Below are 20665 nucleotides of genomic sequence, written 5' to 3'. Positions count from 1 at the left end.
TGCATCAGTAATGTCCTGACTATACTTTGTGAATACTTCAGTTGAATGCCACTTTGGTGAATTAAAATACCAATTTCCTTCCGAAACAGCAAAATCTGTACAATATTCCACTGGCCACCAGTGTGTGTGTATATATATATATATATATATATATATATACAGGTGCATCTCAATAAATTAGAATGTCGTGGAAAAGTTCATTTATTTCAGTAATTCAACTCAAATTGTGAAACTCGTGTATTAAATAAATTCAATGCACACAGACTGAAGTAGTTTAAGTCTTTGGTTCTTTTAATTGTGATGATTTTGGCTCACATTTAACAAAAACCCACCAATTCACTATCTCAACAAATTAGAATATGGTGACATGCCAATCAGCTAATCAACTCAAAACACCTGCAAAGGTTTCCTGAGCCTTCAAAATGGTCTCTCAGTTTGGTTCACTAGGCTACACAATCATGGGGAAGACTGCTGATCTGACAGTTGTCCAGAAGACAATCATTGACACCCTTCACAAGGAGGGTAAGCCACAAACATTCATTGCCAAAGAAGCTGGCTGTTCACAGAGTGCTGTATCCAAGCATGTTAACAGAAAGTTGAGTGGAAGGAAAAAGTGTGGAAGAAAAAGATGCACAACCAACCGAGAGAACCGCAGCCTTATGATTGTCAAGCAAAATCGATTCAAGAATTTGGGTGAACTTCACAAGGAATGGACTGAGGCTGGGGTCAAGGCATCAAGAGCCACCACACACAGACGTGTCAAGGAATTTGGCTACAGTTGTTGTATTCCTCTTGTTAAGCCACTCCTGAACCACAGACAACGTCAGAGGCGTCTTACCTGGGCTAAAGTCCTCTTTTCAGATGAGAGCAAGTTTTGTATTTCATTTGGAAACCAAGGTCCTAGAGTCTGGAGGAAGGGTGGAGAAGCTCATAGCCCAAGTTGCTTGAAGTCCAGTGTTAAGTTTCCACAGTCTGTGATGATTTGGGGTGCAATGTCATCTGCTGGTGTTGGTCCATTGTGTTTTTTGAAAACCAAAGTCACTGCACCCGTTTACCAAGAAATTTTGGAGCACTTCATGCTTCCTTCTGCTGACCAGCTTTTTAAAGATGCTGATTTCATTTTCCAGCAGGATTTGGCACCTGCCCACACTGCCAAAAGCACCAAAAGTTGGTTAAATGACCATGGTGTTGGTGTGCTTGACTGGCCAGCAAACTCACCAGACCTGAACCCCATAGAGAATCTATGGGGTATTGTCAAGAGGAAAATGAGAAACAAGAGACCAAAAAAAATGCAGATGAGCTGAAGGCCACTGTCAAAGAAACCTGGGCTTCCATACCACCTCAGCAGTGCCACAAACTGATCACCTCCATGCCACGCTGAATTGAGGCAGTAATTAAAGCAAAAGGAGCCCCTACCAAGTATTGAGTACATATACAGTAAATGAACATACTTTCCAGAAGGCCAACAATTCACTAAAAATGTTTTTTTTTATTGGTCTTATGATGTATTCTAATTTGTTGAGATAGTGAATTGGTGGGTTTTTGTTAAATGTGAGCCAAAATCATCACAATTAAAAGAACCAAAGACTTAAACTACTTCAGTCTGTGTGCATTGAACTTATTTAATACACAAGTTTCGCAATTTGAGTTGAATTACTGAAATAAATGAACTTTTCCACGACATTCTAATTTATTGAGATGCACCTGTATATATATATATATATATATATATATATATATATATATATATATAGATATAAAGAAAGAAAAAAAAGAGAGAGACAACATCAGCATCATTTCAAGCATTAAATGAATAGTTCACCCAAAAATGAAAATATATTTTTTCTGTGAAACCCAAAAGAAGGTGCAGCCTCAGTAACCATTCACTAGCATTGCCTTTTTTTATTCATTTTTTCTATACAATTAAAGTGCATAGTGAGTGAAGCTGTAACTCTGGCTAACATCTACTTTTGTATTTAGAGTAATACAGGTTAGAAACAACATGAGGGTAAAGTGTGTCCATGCTTTTGACTGGTAGTGTACTTTTTTGTTTACATGAAGTGGCGCGATTCTGAAATTGAGACGACCATTTAAAAAAAAATGCCCTCTGACCAAACACACTCTGTTTCACAATTCTTGCCTGTGGCAAAGCCAATGGCCTGGAAACTTTAGCAGCTTCTTTAAAACACAACCACAGGGAAAACATAATGCAACTCTAAAAATTTTTTTTTTTAAAAAACAAACAAAAAAAACAGGATGATTAAAATTTTGTATTCAGATACAAACAAGTACAAAACCTTTTAGTTGTTGGTGTGAGATAATTGCCTTGTTCTTCCTTCATTACTCGTTGAATAGTTGCATGATGCAGTAGCAGTGTCATGTTCCATGTTATGCTCTGCAAACTTTAATTAAACATGTTATAAAGAACACACAGTTTCTTAGGCCTCATTACAGTTGATTCGATAATAATTAAAATATCCATCTGTGGGCATTCAATTGAAAATGCCCCCATGCATAACTGCTTCAAAGTATAATGAAGAGAGTGTAACTGGGAGGGAAGAATTGGGACACGGGTATAAGACAAAGATGCACTTTGCATGCTTGAAGGCACCATGATTATCTAATCAGATTATTCAGATCTAGACATGCTCTCATGACATATGGAAGTGAGCAACTCTAATGGCCACCGCTGGGGGAAAATGAAGTCTCAGTTTAGATGAGAAAACTTTCTCAATCTAGTAAGCTCTGATTTGATTGGCTGGCTTTACACAACTTCAAAGAGTAGGGGCACATACTGTTTTGTTTGTTTGTTTTGAAAAACTGATATCAATACCGATACCACACATGCAACTGTATGTGTAAACGTGTGTCAGCTCTGTATGTCCCTTACTGGCATCTGTTCTCTTCTGCACCACTTTTGCCTGTCTGTTAATTAACTGTAATGATGTAAACAAGAACTCATCCTGACTACCTTGCCTCTGCCACTGGAAAACCAATCTGTTAAAACAATCACCAGGGAGAGGCCACCTCTTCCACCTCACACCATCCCCTCACACTGCAATCAACACCAATGCCCGTGATAACGGCAGCAAGATGGAACTCGGGCAGCATGAACTGATTAGGTGATTTCTTGCTCTTTTCGCAGCTGGGTGAATCTGCCTCGCCCCTGGGATGGAAGCTGTCAGCAGGTGTTAGGACACACATTGACATACCTTCGTATATCTCACACCCAAATGTCTCTAATGAATGAACATTCTCCTCTCTAGCGAGGGCTCTGATGGATAACGTTCCTCCCCCTTTTTCGGAGTTTGAGATGATTTTTTTCATTACACTTGTGTTGAATGCTGAAATGTATGTCTTCTATGTATAATTCATGAAAGAATTAGTGACTGGCAAAAACCTATCTACACAAACACCTACTAAACTTATCTCTATGAGCAGGGTGATAACTATGACATGGATTTTCACCTAGACTTTCAGGAAACAATAGATATTGTTTGCAGATGGTTTCTATCATGGATATGAGAGCTCCTAAAAGTAACTGTGTATACAGTAGTGGTGGACCGATAAATAGGTTTATGGATGAATGGACAGACGGATAGATGGACGGACATACAGATGGATAGACAGATATATATTTTATGGATAGATGGATGGATGGCTGGCTGGCTGGCCACTAATTTAAAAGAATCAACCTGTCCAATTTAGACCATGTGAAGTATGGTCAATCATCCTAAAAGCTAATTCTTAAATGGTATTTCCGCTTCAGTATCAGCCATTGTGAATTAGCCTTGGCTTCCAGAATGATTTTTCCTGTCATGTGCATTCATGAAACACAAAGAAGAGGAATTCTCTTGTTTAATTTTAGAATATGAAGCCCACCCTAGGTAACATCTAATTAACATCCACTCATTGTGAAATTCTCATCTCCCATAGAGCCACTGGAACAAACATCTGTTTAATCAACAATTTCCACTGACAACCTCTTGGCTGTCAATTATATCCTGTGACGGTGTCGCAGAGGAATACAAACAAATGAAATTCGCCAGATGATCCCAAAGTTCCCTCCTTTGAGAAGTCATTTGACAAGTCGGCATTCGGGAAAGTTGGCACGACATATCAAAGCCCAGTCAAGTGGATTTAGGTTAATAAAGTCCATTGGCATAAACTTTTCTGTCTTAAACTTTTGTAGGCCGAAGTCTGTTTTTTTCTTTTTATATACTATTGGGGGGGGGGGGGGGCATTACTCTAAAATTACCTCCAAAAGGAAGAAAGATAATGGTACGCAGTTGCAGACGACTCCCTGAGGCTGATAATCAGTTCCCCCCCCAATAGTCACACCCCACTCGCATGGTACATGTTTCATTTCCCTCACTATGCCCCTTCATCAGCCTTGATTAGAATGCTCAAGTAAAATGTCATATTTTACATACCTCCATATTTCAGTCCAACACCAAACCTGACTACAGCATATGGATAATACAGGGTGAAATGCTAAGGGATGCACACCAATTCCTGTGTGTCCCAGTTTGCAATCTCACAAATTTGTCACTTTCAGAGCGAGGGCAACTCTGAAAATTACAGATGAGCTCTTCGTTAATATGCACATGGCAACCAAACAACCACGGCCCTAATTGGAGCTAATTGGCTTACCGTTGCCTGTGTTTCTGGATCAGATAAATAGCAAAGACAACACTAAGTGACACCATGACCTTTTTAAAGCTTCAGCCTAATTAACCTTTTTAGATGCATGCAGATGTTTGTATGTAGGGCAGAAGGAACAAACTTGGCCACATACTGTAGGTCTCAGGGAGGGGGGTTGGTTTTGTTTTGTATTGTGCTGTGGTGCAGACTCCGGCAGTAGAGCTGCTTGGGAACCCCAGATATTAAAAACATAAACACACAGAGTGTTTCGAGATAAAACTTCATCATTCAAATCTTCTGCTCATCACCAAAGCTCTCATCTCCACACATATGGCTCCACGCATATGGATAACAAACCGGCAGGCTGTGCCTTGTGTTTTCCTGATTAAGTTTAGCGAAATGTAGTGAACAGTGTGAGCAAAATAATACAATTAAAAAAAGTTATAATTTCCCTCATTATAGCTATTTGTGTATTTTAATATCCCTTGCATGCACACACAATGAAACCGCTACTCTGTTTCAGTAAAAAAGCATTATAAGTCGATCAACGGAAAAGGGGAACACAGAACAAACTAGAGAGTTTATATGGATCTAACCATAAAGCCTTCAATACTGTCAAGCTTTTATTGCAGTTTGCTTAGTGATCTTACATGCTGCCCATGCACACCCACAATAAAAGCGTTATACCACTCACAGCTATTCAAGAAATAAAGCTGGTGCCACTTACACACTGTGAATAATTTATGAGCAAAAGAGAGGAAAGAGGTGGAGAGAAGGTTGGTGCACGATGTTTTAAGAACATAAATGTACATTAATGAATCACTCTGGTTGCTGAATCTTTTAAAAGCGAGAGAGGAAGCGGTGGTCACTTGTTCAATTTTCCATGCAAACATGCATAAAAATGAAGCAGCACAACACTTTTAAATGCTGTGATAAAATTTGATAGGGGTCCATTTCTGGATTTGGAGTGTTTGTAATATCATGCATGTCTTTTCAGAAGGTTTCTGCTGTATTACAATAGACTGAAGTCTGCACTAGAGTGTCTTCAAAAACCGATCAGGTGAAGGCATCTTAGCAGACAGGATTTTTCACAAACAGTGCCTCAGTGCCTTCCTACATCCGTATATTAACTGTGAAGGCAAACATTTTTAGGTTTCGGACACTGTGGTGTAAAAAGTTCAAGAGTGAAAAAGCCTTGATCCAGTCACACTGCATTAATATCCGGCCTTCATACCAGATGAAGAAGTGACCTGTCATCACCTGTGTTCGCTTAGCATTAGCCACATAATCTGTTTAATATGATGCTCCACAGATATTTAAAAGATGAAATTGAGTCAAGGCTGACATTTCCCTGGGACAAGATGCAAAGTCCCTCTCTTGACCCAGACTAGATGAGGGGATTAACAGGATATACTTGGGGGTTGAAATCTCCCACTCATTTTCTCTGTGCCTATGAAATTTAATGAAAGGGTAGTACCTGGAAGCACCTCCACTAAGTGGATTTGGAGCCCAAAAACTACAGTGCAAAGGCAAAACACATTTAATTATTATTATTATTATTATTATAAAAAATTAAAAAAAAATCAGGTCTTGACAGTCCAATGACGGATGGGATTGGCTCAACTATGCTTAGATTGAAAACTTAAACTGAGTGTGAAAATTGCAGTAACTTCAAAATCCACATTAGAACTAGAAAACTTTGAAGCCATTTTCTCAGTTTCAGTATTTGGATTTTAAGGGTAGAAACCCACCCAAATAAAAGAAAGAACAACTAGAAACACTGTCTGCATGGGTGTGTGCTGCTCCAGAAACTGGACATTCAATCTAACCACACAATACCATCCATCACTCATTCTGCTTGGCTTTTAGTATTTCAATCAACAATTTGCGGTTTTGAGACAATCACAAAGTAAGCTAGTGCTATGATTCCAAAACACTTCAGTCCGGGAAGAGGGAGGCCAGTAAATGCTGTCTGGAGATTTGTAACTGTCCAAAATGACAGGAGACCGCCCAGGAGTTTGTTTAATGCTTACAGTATCTACCAAAACATCACAATGACATAGCAATACAGAAAGCACCTACTCACAGTTCCCTATGGTCTTAGAATATGAAGGTTTGTTTCTCATGGGACTATGAGCTGTACATTAAAATTGCTTGAGGTACATAGGATATTCTGTTTTTACATCACTTGTTTCCCTAAATTATTCTTTCAAGCAAAAAAGAAGGTAGGTGATTTAATAACTTACATCAATGCCATATAGTAAGTAAAAGAAAGAAAAAAAAAATCTATTCAAATTGAGATAATGATGACATTTTAGGTAAACTTGGTTATTTCTCTTTGTAAAAGGTCAGGACTGGGGGGTATGACGTGAGTTCTGGAAAAAAAAATAATCACCTTGGAGAGGGGAATGGCTACCAGATGGTGTGTCCTCATGCAGGAATGACTTGGTGGGAATGGGAAAAGGCTGGCATGGCTAATGAAGAGACTTAACCACCAACAGTTTCTTCAGGCATCCAATATTATCTTTCAGACAAGGTGCATGTTTAAATGGATCCCCTTTAAAGTACTGCTGCAAGAGTCATAAATATTGAGACAGATGCTATATGGTGTCATGCACGGTTTTTAGAGTGTCCCGAATCAAGCGATACTATATCAAGTTAAAAATGTGCCATAAGACCTAGCATTATATTTCATTACGCTAAGTACTATCTAGTTGGTTATTAACGCCAGAGCGCATCTTATGTAAACACCGTCTAAGAAATACTTCCGATTGGGGTCAAGTGAACTCAAAACTAGCCTAATTATGCAGCGCTTCCTAAAGACAGATTAGTCAATTGGTTGTTTAGGCAACCTACCGATTAGTAGATTATAAAAATATGTAGTTTTGCACATTAAAAAAAGACTCATCAGCTCTCAGTTGCTCAAAGTGTTCCGTAGGCAGGTTCCTTCACTAGTGATTTAGGTGCTATGGGCTGAAAAAAAAAACAAATCTGACAATTAACACCCTGGTTAATCGCAACGTGTGATTGCTGTATCAGCAACACTGCCTGAGTCTCTGGGCTTCTGGATGGTTCCTCTTCATTCCCTATCTGGTCTTCACAACTGTTCTCAAGCTGTTTCTCATTAACAACATTATAAAAAACCTCTACTCCTTCCCAAAAATACACCACAGCAAGTGTCATGCATTTCATGTCTCTTGGTTCCCACAAAAACTGACAGAGCGCTAGAGCAGGACTCTGCCCATCCAGGCAATGTGGACTGTTTTATTATCTCGACTCATTTTCATCACTTTCATTTTACCACAATGCCGTCCATTTGAGTAACTTCTGCTACCGGTGTAATTCAGCAGAGGCCTTTTTTTCTAGGCATCCAATCAAGACATGGGCCACCGTAAATCATCAGTTCTCAGCGCCTCAGAGCACTTTGTGGCTTCATGGGTGCATGGTAAATGCACTTCTCCAGAGCCACAGTCCCCACTATTCCCCAGACTGGCATTCTGGAGTGCGGTTAGCTCTGCTGATGTCCTCAGACCAGGCCGCAGTCACACACGGCTCCAATGCGCCTCCAAGGGTATGTGACAGATTGCTCACAGATATGAGCAGAGTACAAGAGTGGGAGTGTGTATCCGGGGTTCACATGGGACAGTGTGACCGGATGTGCTGTATGTGAATCACATTCTCTCTCACACACACACTTTTCTTTAGCTATCGAAATGGGGACGTGCCGTAGACTCCTATTGCTTTAATAAAAGCTTATTGCAATTACTATAAACTATGCCTAACCCAGACCTTAACCCTGTGCCTAAAAGGCTAGATATACTTTGTCCCTAAAGTACAGCTAAGTATGTACAAAATGTTTTTTTTTTTTTGTTGTTTTTTTTTTCTATCATGCTGGGGAACTTTCCATTGACTTTAATTGCTTTGACGCTGAGCTAATGATATTTTCTGCTATACCTGGGATTGAGTACACATTAAAATCCCATCCATACAACCTTTATCCTTGGTTTACCCCAATATGGAAAACACCAGAACCGACAGAGACAAAGAGTGAGAGTCCTCCTCCACTTGCTCCTGGTCCAAAAAGCGTTAAACCACATTCTGGAGGTTAAGCACTTTGTCTTGGCTCAGAGAGCTCGTCATTTTTGAAGATGAAGCTCATCCTTTATTCAGCTACACAGAGCAAACAGAGGTGTCATGCTAAACTAATGTGCCCTAAACTATCGCTTCCAGTACAACATTACTCATCCCAATCTGTGAGAGCGTTTGTTGGCAAGCGACAAGTGCATCAATGATTACCTTCTAACCTTTCCTGCAGATAACACACCTGTCTCGAGATATTCATAGTGATATGTATGATATAACATAACAACTAAAGGAAAAACAAGGCATTTTATCTATGTTTTACTGTAATTCACAAAGATTACAAATAAACAATGTATATTCTTTTTTTGAAGTTAAAGATAGTGTATTTTTTTCGATAAAAAAAAAAAAAAAAAAAAAAAAAAACCTTCAAATATCAAAGCTTATCATGCAGACAAATTTAAGTAAGCCATTTGTAGGTTGACTTCCCAAAAAAGTGTAATCACTGCCTCTGTTGCACTATGAAAACATTGCTGTTTGTTTGAGCATCCCACATAGCCTGACAAAGCAACATTGTCTCAACCAGTCGCTTGACTTTAGGGCAGGACAATCTTTTTTTTCCAGGCAATGGCTTATAGGGTGTGTGTTCAGGTAACCTGTTTGAAAGCAAGCATATTTTATTTTTATTTTTTTGCAGTTCTATTTAGGGATGCTATAGTGCCACAGAAATTACACCATTTGAGATGTAATTGAAATCATACAATTTCAATTTTATTGGAAACATCTTTGCAGGTTTAGTAACAATAATTGACTGATATTAAACTATAAAAAAAATTGTCAAATACAGCAGATGCCCTCAAAATACAGCATTACAACTGAAGGTGTTCTGATCCAAGTCTTTTGAGGATATAGCAATGCAAATTATCTCAAGATCTGGTTCTAATACTGCCTCATTTTCTGAAATGTGAGAATTAATGGACAAAAATAACTGTTGCAATGCTCTGGGATCCCACTAGGGGAGCCGTTTTTCTTCTAGAAAACTTCTCTCTATTTTTTTCTAGGCCAGAGCAACCCATTGTTTCCCAGTGAGTTTAGGACTAATCTACTAGGTAAGTGGTCTGGAACCCCAGCCATAAATCAGCCACGGAAGAGCCACTGGCACAGGCCATAAAAATGGGGGAATTTAATAATTTCACTTTATTCAACATATGGTAAATGTGAGAGTATACTAAAGCACCCGAGCGTGACGACAGAACTCATCAGACACAGTCCAGTCAATCACAGGTCCACAACGTTTTCTCAGAGGTTCAGCAATAATCTGTAGCAGCTGTCTAAACACGACCCACTGCTTCAGATTAAAAAACAAAGCCCTGTTTCACGTCAATATATGAATTATTGAATAAATAAAAGAGGGAAGCTAAATTAATGTGTGGAATGTGCATGTAAGAAAGTAGGTCCTGTAACAACACTGCTTACAGGAAAAAATACAGAACGAGGATGTACGGCCCCTTTCCTGGATTCTGTTCTACATAATGAGGCCTGTAAGAATCACTGGGCTTTGCTATAGAAGTAAGTATATATCCCAAAGCCCCCAACCACATTCATGACCTTCTATGCGGGCTGAAGCCGTGAAGGTCTGTGTATGCCAATAGATAACAGAGTAAACAAAATCACTTATTATCATTTAACTCCCAGTGACTCGTGCAGGTGTGTCATGTGCCTTTTTTTTTTTTCTTTTTTTTTTTTTTTTTTTTAGGGAGCAGTCATGGCTCACTTTGTGTCTTAGGCAGGTTAAGAAATGATAAGAGCAAAGAAAAAAAAACAGAAAAAATGTAATACGAGTGTGAAGCAAAATAAGGGCAGGTAACAGAACTGTCAATTTAAAGCAGATGATCTGCTGAAGTGTGTCTCGATTGGACTGACCAGTTTCAGATATGTGAATGCATGCTTTCAACCAATCTTAAAAAAAAAAAAAATAAAAAAAAAACTTTTGCACTAATAATCAAGCAATTTAATTATCAAATACACAAGCACATTTTTGGAAGTTGCATTCACAAACCACTTGAAAATCTGAGCTCCAGTTTGAATGGGCATGACCCTTCTGGACTTGTGGCACTGCAACTGCATTTCTTGCAGCCAGTAGTGAATTCACATTTGTCAAGTAATGGAATTTTAACTTCAGAATTCTACCCTTGTAATGATGATGAAGGCAGATCAGCTCATCCTCACGGTGAGATTAAAGTGCTTCATCAAGTGCTGGAGTTAGCGATTTGTTCCACAAAGACAGTCTCATCATGGCTAAATGTGAGAGATCTTTATAGGGGCCTCTACTGGTATAGCTGTGGAAGCTGATTGGTTGGTCTTCTGCATGGCCCCTCTAGTTGTGGATATCGTGGGTTGAAGCAGATCCATAACTCATGTGCACCAGATGGTGGAGATAGAGCCAGCAGCTGGATCAGACTCCACGTCTTCCCAGTCCAAAGCTGCTGGTCTTTGGCCAGCTTCATTAAAGCCCGAGCTTGTCTGATAATTTACTGAGCTGAGAAACAATCTGAATATACTTGCGGCATGGAAAAAATTAGTCCTATCCATTCCAGCTGTTCTATGGCAAATTTACAACTTTCTGGATATGTGGTTCTTTGCAGAATAGTGACCAAACTAAACACCTTTGTCACATCCACCAATAATTACAATAAATAAATAAATAAAAATAAATATTCTTAAACGACTTATTAGGAAATGTCTTGCAGCTTGTAACAATACTGATACTAAATACTAAATTATGTATACTAATACCTGATACTAAACTATGAAAAAATGTTTGTCAAAATCAGCAGTTGCCTTCAATAAATAGAACTACCACTGAAGGTGTTCTGATCCAAGCCTTTTGTTATGAAGTTGGTGCAATGCACTAGGAACTTCTAATTTTGCCATAAGCTGTAGTGTCAAAAATCTCTCAACCCAAATATGAATTTGTTTCAAGATCATTTTCTAGATCTGCCTCAAATTACAAAAAGTGAGTTCAATCCAACAAACCAACCAACCATCCATTCATCCATCCATCTGTCCATCATCCATTTGTCCATCCATCCATCAAATCCAAACCTCCATCCAATTCATCCACTCCATCCATGCATCTGTCCGTCCGTCCGTTCATCCATCCATCCATCCACTCCATCCATCCATCAAATCCAAACCTCCATCCATTTCATCCACTCCATCCGTTCATCTGTCCGTCCGTCCGTTCATCCATCCATCCATCCATCCATCCACTCCATCCATCCATCAAATCCAAACCTCCATCCATTTCATCCACTCCATCCGTTCATCCATCTGTCTGTCTGTCCGTCCATCCATCCATCTTGTCAAATCCATCCGTCCATCCACCCGTCAAATCCAGACATCCATCCAATTCGTCCACTCCATCCATCCATCCATCCATCCATCCAACCAACCAACCAACCCAATGTGTAAACAAAGGAGCTTGTACAACGGCAACACCATTGAGGTTAAATTTGACACTCTGCTTAAAATATTTAACTGTATTTTCTTTTCTTTAAAACTGTATGTTATGTTGCTGTCTTCCAAATTTAAAAAAAGAACTGCCACAAAGAAGCCTGACCACTGGAGTAAACCATTTAAAAAGACTGTCTTGTAGGTTTTAATACTCACCACAGATCTCAAGTTATTGTCCTTCACCAGCTTGAGGGAGTTTCTGTAGCATGATTCGAGGTCATCTCTCTGGGACTGGCCAACATTTCCTCTGGCGACTGGGCCAACAGTGTGGATCACATCTGGAAGAGAGAGAGAAAAAAGCAGTTTGTCTATGTGCACTGTCAAAAATGTAAAGCTCTGTATCATAATTCATAACGTAAATATGTGCCACTGTGGCAGACATGAATTTTCAATTAAAACTGTGATGCTGCTTAACACAGGGACAAATCCCAAAAGACAAACAAATATAAAACAAAGCTTCTTGTCACATCTCCAAAGGCAAGTACAACAAAAGAATGACAAATAGAACCTTTTCAAACTCTGTGGATCATGGGAAAGCATCCACACATTTGCAATCCTACTGGGTACAAACAGTGTTTTTTAATTTTTTTTTCTGAAATCTTATCACGCTACGAAAACAAGAGTCAACCAACAATACCGAGAACCAACAATGGATCAAATGGGCTAATTTGTCCAAATTCAAGTACATTTATGCAGTTAATGAAAAGGCAGAGCAGATAGAAAATCAATTACCCCATCATCCTTTTATCCTATCTATTCATACATTCATATCTGCTTGTAGCTGCCCTCTTTATGCCTTTGCATAGTAATGCGCTAGGATGTCAGACAGCGCCAAGGCTGGTCTGAGGTGGGAAGCAGGCTGGTTTAATTAAATCATTGGAGTGATGACAGGGGAGTCAGGGAAGTTGAGCATGAGTCTGAAAGAGAAATAATGTAGCCCTTCCTGCCCGACTCCTCCAGGCCCTGGAAGGTGGGTGGCAGTGGGCAATTAATAACAATAAACAGGCCGATTTGCTAGGCTATCTTCACAGAGACTGTCGCTTCTTTTTTAGTCAGCATTTTACTGCAGACAGTCAACAAACCAACTTTACAGAATGCTATTTATTATTATACTGCATTTGAGAAAAGGGCACAGGATTTTACCAGCATTTCTACAGGCGAAAAATAGGAATGACCTACTCAGTTCAGTGCTTGTTTTTATTTTCGCTGGTGCTTTTGTTAAACAAATGATGTTAGCCATTTTTGCAGTTAGCCTCAGCTCTCATGTTGGCAATGAAAATAAATTATTTTGTTTACAACTTCATTCATTTTCTTTATTCAAGGAAGTAAGTAGCTAAAGAAGTGGGTCTGGAGATGCCAGTAGACAGTACTTCATAGAACACAATAAAAACACATCAAAAAAAAATAAAAAAAATAATCAGCTGTTAATGCTGACATAGTGAATGTACAGAGATTGTCACATACATAAATTGCTCTTTCCTGTATGTGTCTGTTCAGTTAAAGTCTGTGTACAGAGAGGACCTGGAATGAGGAGAGTGTTTGCATTATTTAGCAAAAGATTTCTATCTTTAGTGTTTTGGCAAATGAGAGCTGGGGGTGTGGGGTGATTAAAGCTGAGTGCTTTTCTCAATGTATAATTCTGTTTCTTATGAATAAAAGCTTTGTCAATTATTGATGTATTCCCACCATTTTTCTTTTCAATTCACAAGTGACGTGCTGGGTTTCAGGGGTACACAGACAGAAATATTTCTCAAAGCTACTAGTACTGAAACTAGACATTTCTAAGGAAGATGCATGAAAAGCTTTTGAATCAGAGACACAAATAATGTTTAATTGAATAAAATCCATAACTTAGGGCTATTCATTTGGTAGCCTTAAAGCTCCAAATTTGTATATCCCACTTTATGACCTAATTAAAGATTGATAAGGCATGCATCATTAATTTAATGTTCCCCATATGACATACACACTTATGCTTTGTTTTGTTGAACTTCTATTACAAATAGACTAAATTCACACAGTCAGTGTTTGAGACAGACAACCTTATACTGGCTCTATACTGTCTGTATGAACAAGTATATTCCCCTTTCCATTCCCTGATAGCCTTCAATAACACCTGTAGCCATAGTGACAGTGACTGAAGTAAATATCATACACGACTGAAAAACACCAGAAAGACTTCAAGTGGCATCACGGTATGTAATAAACGATTCCAATCAAGTGTTTATATACTATACCAGTGTTTCCCAACCAATGTGCCGTGGCACACTATTGTCAGGTGTGCTGTGGAAAATTATCAAATTCCACAAAATAAATAAATGTATGAAAAAAAACAAAAAAAAAACAAAACAGGGATCCAAACTCCTCACCTTTCAGAGTAATTCGCCATTTTGAAACCATAAATCATTTACTTTCGTGATTGTGAAGAGCAATGATTAATGTGCAAAAGTCACTGATATTTAGATTTCAGCCACAACTGCCAGAAGAACTGTTCGGGATAAAAAGAAAAACCCACAGGTAACCTCTGGAAAAAGACAGTGTGGTTGTTTCAAGGAGCACAATACTTGTTGACCCCACTCCAAACACAGGGCTTATGGTTGTAACCATAAAGCTCTATTTTGGTCTCGTCACTCCAAATTAGTGTGCCAGAAGCTGTGAGGCATGTCAAGGTGTTGTCGGGCATATTATAACTGGGCTTTTTTGTGGCATTGGCTTCTTTCTGGCAACTCGACCATGAAGCTCATTTTTGTTCAAGTATCGTCGTATTGTGCTCCTTGAAACAACTATACTGTATTTCTCCTGAGGTTACCTGTGGGTTTTTCTTTGTATCCCGAACAATTCTTCTGGCAGTTGTGGCTGAAATCTTTCTTGGTCTACCTAACCTTGGCTTGGTATCAAGAGATCCCCAAATTTTCCACTTCTTAATAAGTGATTGAACAGTACTTACTGGCATTTTCAAGGCTTTGGATATCTTTTTATATCCTTTTCCATCTTTATAAAGTTCCTTTACCTTGTTACGCAGGTCTTTTGACAGTTCTTTTCTGCTCCCCATGGCTCAGTATCTAGCCTGCTCAGTGCATCCACGTGAGAGCTATCAAACTCATTAACTATTTATACACAGACACTAATTGCAATTTAAAAAGCAATAGGTTTGGGAAATTAACCTTTAATTGCCAATATATATATATATATATATATATATATATATATATATATATATATATATATATATACACATACACTATATTGCCAAAAGTATTCGCTCATCTGCCTTTAGACGCATATGAACTTAAGTGACATCCCATTCTTAATCCATAGGGTTTAATATGACGTCGACCCACCCTTTGCAGCTATAACAGCTTCAACTCTTCCGGGAAGGCTTTCCACAAGGTTTAGGAGTGTGTTTATGGGACTTTTTGACCATTCTTCCAGAAGCACATTTGTGAGGTCAGACACTGATGTTGGACGAGAAGGCCTGGCTTGCAGTCTTCGCTCTAATTCATCCCAAAGGTGCTCTATCGGGTTGAGGTCAGGACTCTGTGCAGGCCAGTCAAGTTCTTCCACACCAAACTCGCTCATCCATGTCTTTATGGACCTTGCTTTGTGCACTGGTGCGCAGTCATGTTGGAACAGGAAGGGGCCATCCCCAAACTGTTCCCACAAAGTTGGGAGCATGGAATTGTCCAAAATCTCTTGGTATGCTGAAGCATTCAGAGTTCCTTTCACTGGAACTAAGGGGCCAAGCCCAGCTCCTGAAAAACAACCCCACACCATAATCCCCCCTCCACCAAACTTCACAGTTGGCACAATGCAGTCAGACAAGTACCGTTCTCCTGGCAACCACCAAACCCAGACTCGTCCATCAGATTGCCAGATGGAGAAGCGTGATTCATCACTCCAGAGAACGCGTCTCCACTGCTCTAGAGTCCAGTGGCGGCGTGCTTTACACCACTGCATCCGACGCTTTGCATTGCACTTGGTGATGTATGGGTTGAATGCAGCTGTTCGGCTATGGAAACCCACTCCATGAAGCTCTCTACGCATTGTTCTTGAGCTAATCTGAAGGCCACATGAACTTTGGAGGTCTGTAGCGATTGACTCTGCAGAAAGTTGGCGACATCTGCGCACTATGTGCCTCAGCATCCGCTGACCCCGCTCTGTCATTTTACGTGGCCTACCACTTCGTGGCTGAGTTGCTGTCATTCCCAATCGCTTCCACTTTGTTATAATACCACTGACAGTTGACTGAATGGGAGAGCGGCCCATTCTTTCACAAATGTTTGTAGAAGCAGTCTGCATGCCTAGGTGCTTCATTTAATACACCTGTGGCCATGGAAGTGATTGGAACACCTGAATTCAATTATTTGGATGGGTGAGCGAATACTTTTGGCAATATAGTGTGTATATATATATATATATATATATATATATATAAATAGTTTTTCTATTTTTTGTTAACAGATTTTGTTAAATGTGAGCCAAAATCATCACAATTAAAAGAACCAAAGACTTAAACTACTTCAGTCTGTGTGCACTGAATTTATTTAATACATGAGTTTCACAATTTGAGTTGAATTACTGAAATAAATGAACTTTTCCACGACATTCTAATTTATTGAGATGCACCTGTATATATATATATATATATATATATATAGTACATTCAGAAAGTATTCAGACCCCTTCATTTTTTTCACATTGTGTTATGTTGCAGCCTTGTGCAAAAATGCTTTAAATTGTTTTTTTTGTTTTTTTCTTCACATCATTCTACATTCCATACCGCATAATGACAAAGTAAAAAACAGATTTTGATAACTTTGCAATTTATAAAATAAATAAATAAATAAATAAAAAAACCTGAAATGTCACATTGACATAAGTATTCAGACCCTTAACTCAGTACTTAGTTGAAGCACATTTGGCAGTGATTACAGCCTCAAGTCTTTTTGGGTATGATACGACAAGCATTGCACACCTGGATTTGGGGATTTTCTGCCATTCTTCTCTGCATATCCTCTCAAGCTCTGTCAGGTTGGTTGGGAACAGTCGGTGGACAGCCATTTTCATGTCTCTCCAGCGATGTTCGATTGAGTTCAAGTCTGGGTTCTGGCTGGGCCACTCAAAGGACATTCACAGAGTTGTCTCTAAACCACTCTTGCATTGTCTTGGCTGTGTGATTGGGGTCATTTTCTTGTTGGAAGGTGAACCTTTGGCCCAGCCTGAGGTCCTGAGTGCTCTGGACCAGGTTTATCATTAAGGATATCTCTGTATTTTGCTTCACTCAGCTTTCCTTTTTTTTGTGTCTTGCACTGAGGAGAGGTTTCCATCTGGCCACTCAGCCATAAAGCCTAGATTGGTGGAGTACTGCAGTGATGGTTTTCCTTCTGCAAGTTTCTCCCATCTCCACACATGACCAGAGTGACCATCAGGTTCTTGGTCACCTCTTTTACCACGGCCCTTCTCCCTGATTGCTCAGTTTGGCTGGGTGGCCGGCTCTAGGAAGAGTCCTGGTTGTTCCAAACTTGTTCCATTTAACAATTGGGGGCCACTGTGTTCTTGGGAACCTTCAATGCAGAAAAAATAAATAAAAATAAATTGTGGCCTTCCCCATATCTGTGCCTCGACACAATCCTGTCTCTGAGCTCTGCAGTCAGTTCCTGCAACCTCATGGCTTGGTTTTTGCTCTGATATACATTTTCAGCTGTGAGAGCTTATATAGACAGGTGTGTGCCTTTCCAAATCATGTCCAATCAATTGAATTTGCCACAGGTGGACTCCAATCAAAGTGTAGAAACATCTCAAAGATGATCCAGATAAATGGCATGCACCTGAGCTAAATTTCAAGCATCATAGCAAAATGTCTGAATACTTATGTCAATGTGATATTTAAGTTTTTTATTTTTAATAAATGAGCAAAGTTATCAAAAAACTAGTTTTTGCTTTGTCATTATGGGATATGGAGTATAGACAGATGTTTTTTTTTTTTTTTTTTTTTTTGTTTAAAGCATTTTAGCATAAGGCTGCAACATAACAATGTTAAATAAATGAAGGGGTCTGAATACTTTCTGAATGCACTGCATATACATATATAGTCCACTGTGGTTCCTTTCATACAGCACAGTTGAACTCAAGTGACAAATGACCACTGAAAATTTAAGAGAGTCACTTGGTTTATTAAAATTGTGTGTGAACATATCCATATTTAACACTCTAAAACTGGAGTAAACATAGCCTGATCTACTGGCCTGAGAGAAATCCACTAAAAATTCTAGAGATCTGCCGTGTACTGTCAGAGTGTATTGTCTATAACTGCTTTCAGTACAGGGTAAATACAATAATAATTTAAATGCACAATTACAGTTTTAAACTTGCAAACCTCATTTCCGAATGCCCATAGTATATATATGGTGTCAATTTAACAAACTTTTGTTAACAGTCATAGTTGCAAGATAAGTGTTGCAAACTGCACTTAAAATCTGAATTAAATATACTGTTGTAATATGTAAAGATGAAACTACTGGCAGATTTTGACAGACATCACTGCATTTAGCTCACAGCGATTGGCTGCCACCAGGCATTTTTTGCCTCTAATTTGGATGAAGTTTATATTTTCTCAACTTTTTGCAACATGCTCCACTCTGCTGTGAACCACACAATTCCCCTGTGTGAACCTGTCACTGGGCTTCCATAGAGAATGAATGGAAAATGCCTACTTGGCTCCACTCACTCAAAACCAGTGGATATGTATGGATAGACAATATCAGTAAGCAATGAAGGTTGTGAGTGCACTCTCCTGAGATCTGCATGACTTTCCGCCGAAATTTATACATATAATTTAAGTTTGCTTCACCCAGTCCACTGTGCCACATGCTGTTTCAAGAATTACAGCACTTATATCATGTAATGACAATGAGACAGGACAATGCCTGCAGTGATGATCTCTTGGGTCATAGCAACATCAGCAATGTTGCTTAAACAGCATGCCGTCCAAGGTGTGTATGTGTGCGTGTTCTGGCTGTTAGTGTTGCCCCTTAATGAGGTTGTAGCTATATGAAATATCATCTCTCCCCAGACCAGCAGGACTGCTCCCGACTAGCCTGATGGGACCATAATGTAACCCGCACCCAGTTGTTTTCTATGCATAATACATGAACCTCCAGACCACTAGAGCAACAACCCTTCAATTAGAGGATGGAGAACCAGAACAGACCATTTATAAATTCATGAAACTATAGCTATGCCTGTATTGTGTGTGATTGTGTGCACATATATAAATAAACAAGAGTAAACTTGTTTTTTTTTTTTTTTTGTTTTTTTTGTTTTTTCTTCCACACGTTCAGAAAATTGTGCATACTTCGCTTTGAGCAATTAAGTTCTTGGTCTGGGATTGAGAAGAAAAAAATGGAGCACAGATGCAAGTGGAAATACAGAGGAAATAAAAACAGGCTTCAAATAATGATTCAGCATTAGCATGCACCTGCCTTACATGTACTATAAAATGAGATACAACTAACATTACAACAGTACAAAAGGCTGGGGAAAAAATCAGCATGACTATAAGATTAGACAATGGCTAGATTAAAACACAAGGAAACAATCATTACTTTTACACATGCATGAATGAGGGCATGTTGACAAAAGATTACCACTATTCCTGCTTGGCTAGCTCAGAAATAAATACATGCAAATGTTTCACACTCTGTTGATGCAAGGAGATGTTTTATGGTGGTCTATTCCTATGTTCTTGCATTTACCTGACAACAAACAGAACCCAGGATAATATGTATGTTTGGAATGAACATTAAAAAACAACAACAATGACTGACATGTGATGTTTCCCTTCATCTCAATGTAGATTTTTACTCATACCAACCACAGCTCTCTCCATTGAGAGGCAGATCATTTTTAGAAGATGCATGTGCATAAAATGCAATTAGATAAGAATGGGATGAGTTGGACACTTTCACAAAGCTCAAGTATTATTTTAAGAGTAAAAGGTCTAACAACTGGTCACTGTGCCACTGCAAGTCACTGACCGCAAGGTTGGAAATTTGAACTTTTTCACTTACCAGCCAATTTGGCCACAAAAGTTACCAGCCATTCAGAGATTCTACTAGCCAAAACAACAATATCAGAAATTAATTATCTGTTTAAGTCGCATCATAAACATATGTATTAGGAAATCTGTTATTCATATGATTTGCAGTCTCAGTGATTTAGACTGAATCTTCAATCGATTCAGACCATTACTATACCGCTTGACTGATTCATTGAAGAGAATAGACTCAAATGAGCAATTCATTTGCAAATCGGAAATGGCTGATTTTGATTTGTAACTGCAAATGGAAAATACTATACAATTGACTTCATTGCTGAAGTGTTAGGAAAAATGTAGTGTGAAGCAAGAAATAATGTACAGTAATCT

General features: G+C 38.9%; 1 protein-coding gene across 2 annotated transcripts in view; it reads right to left on the bottom strand.

Moving 5' to 3' along the window:
- macrod2 (mono-ADP ribosylhydrolase 2) overlaps positions 1–20665 on the bottom strand; it is a 790103-nt gene that overhangs the window by 284434 nt on the left and 485004 nt on the right. For both annotated transcript variants that reach the window (XM_051651963.1, XM_051651964.1), the window contains exon 6: positions 12397–12518. In XM_051651963.1, the coding sequence (XP_051507923.1) occupies positions 12397–12518 (122 nt within the window). The remainder of the gene's footprint in view (positions 1–12396; positions 12519–20665) is intronic.

Source organism: Myxocyprinus asiaticus, chromosome 23 (assembly GCF_019703515.2).
Source record: "Myxocyprinus asiaticus isolate MX2 ecotype Aquarium Trade chromosome 23, UBuf_Myxa_2, whole genome shotgun sequence".
NCBI lineage: Eukaryota > Metazoa > Chordata > Actinopteri > Cypriniformes > Catostomidae > Myxocyprinus > Myxocyprinus asiaticus.
Note: the sequence above shows the minus strand (reverse complement) of the source record. Positions and strands in the feature narration are given on the sequence as shown.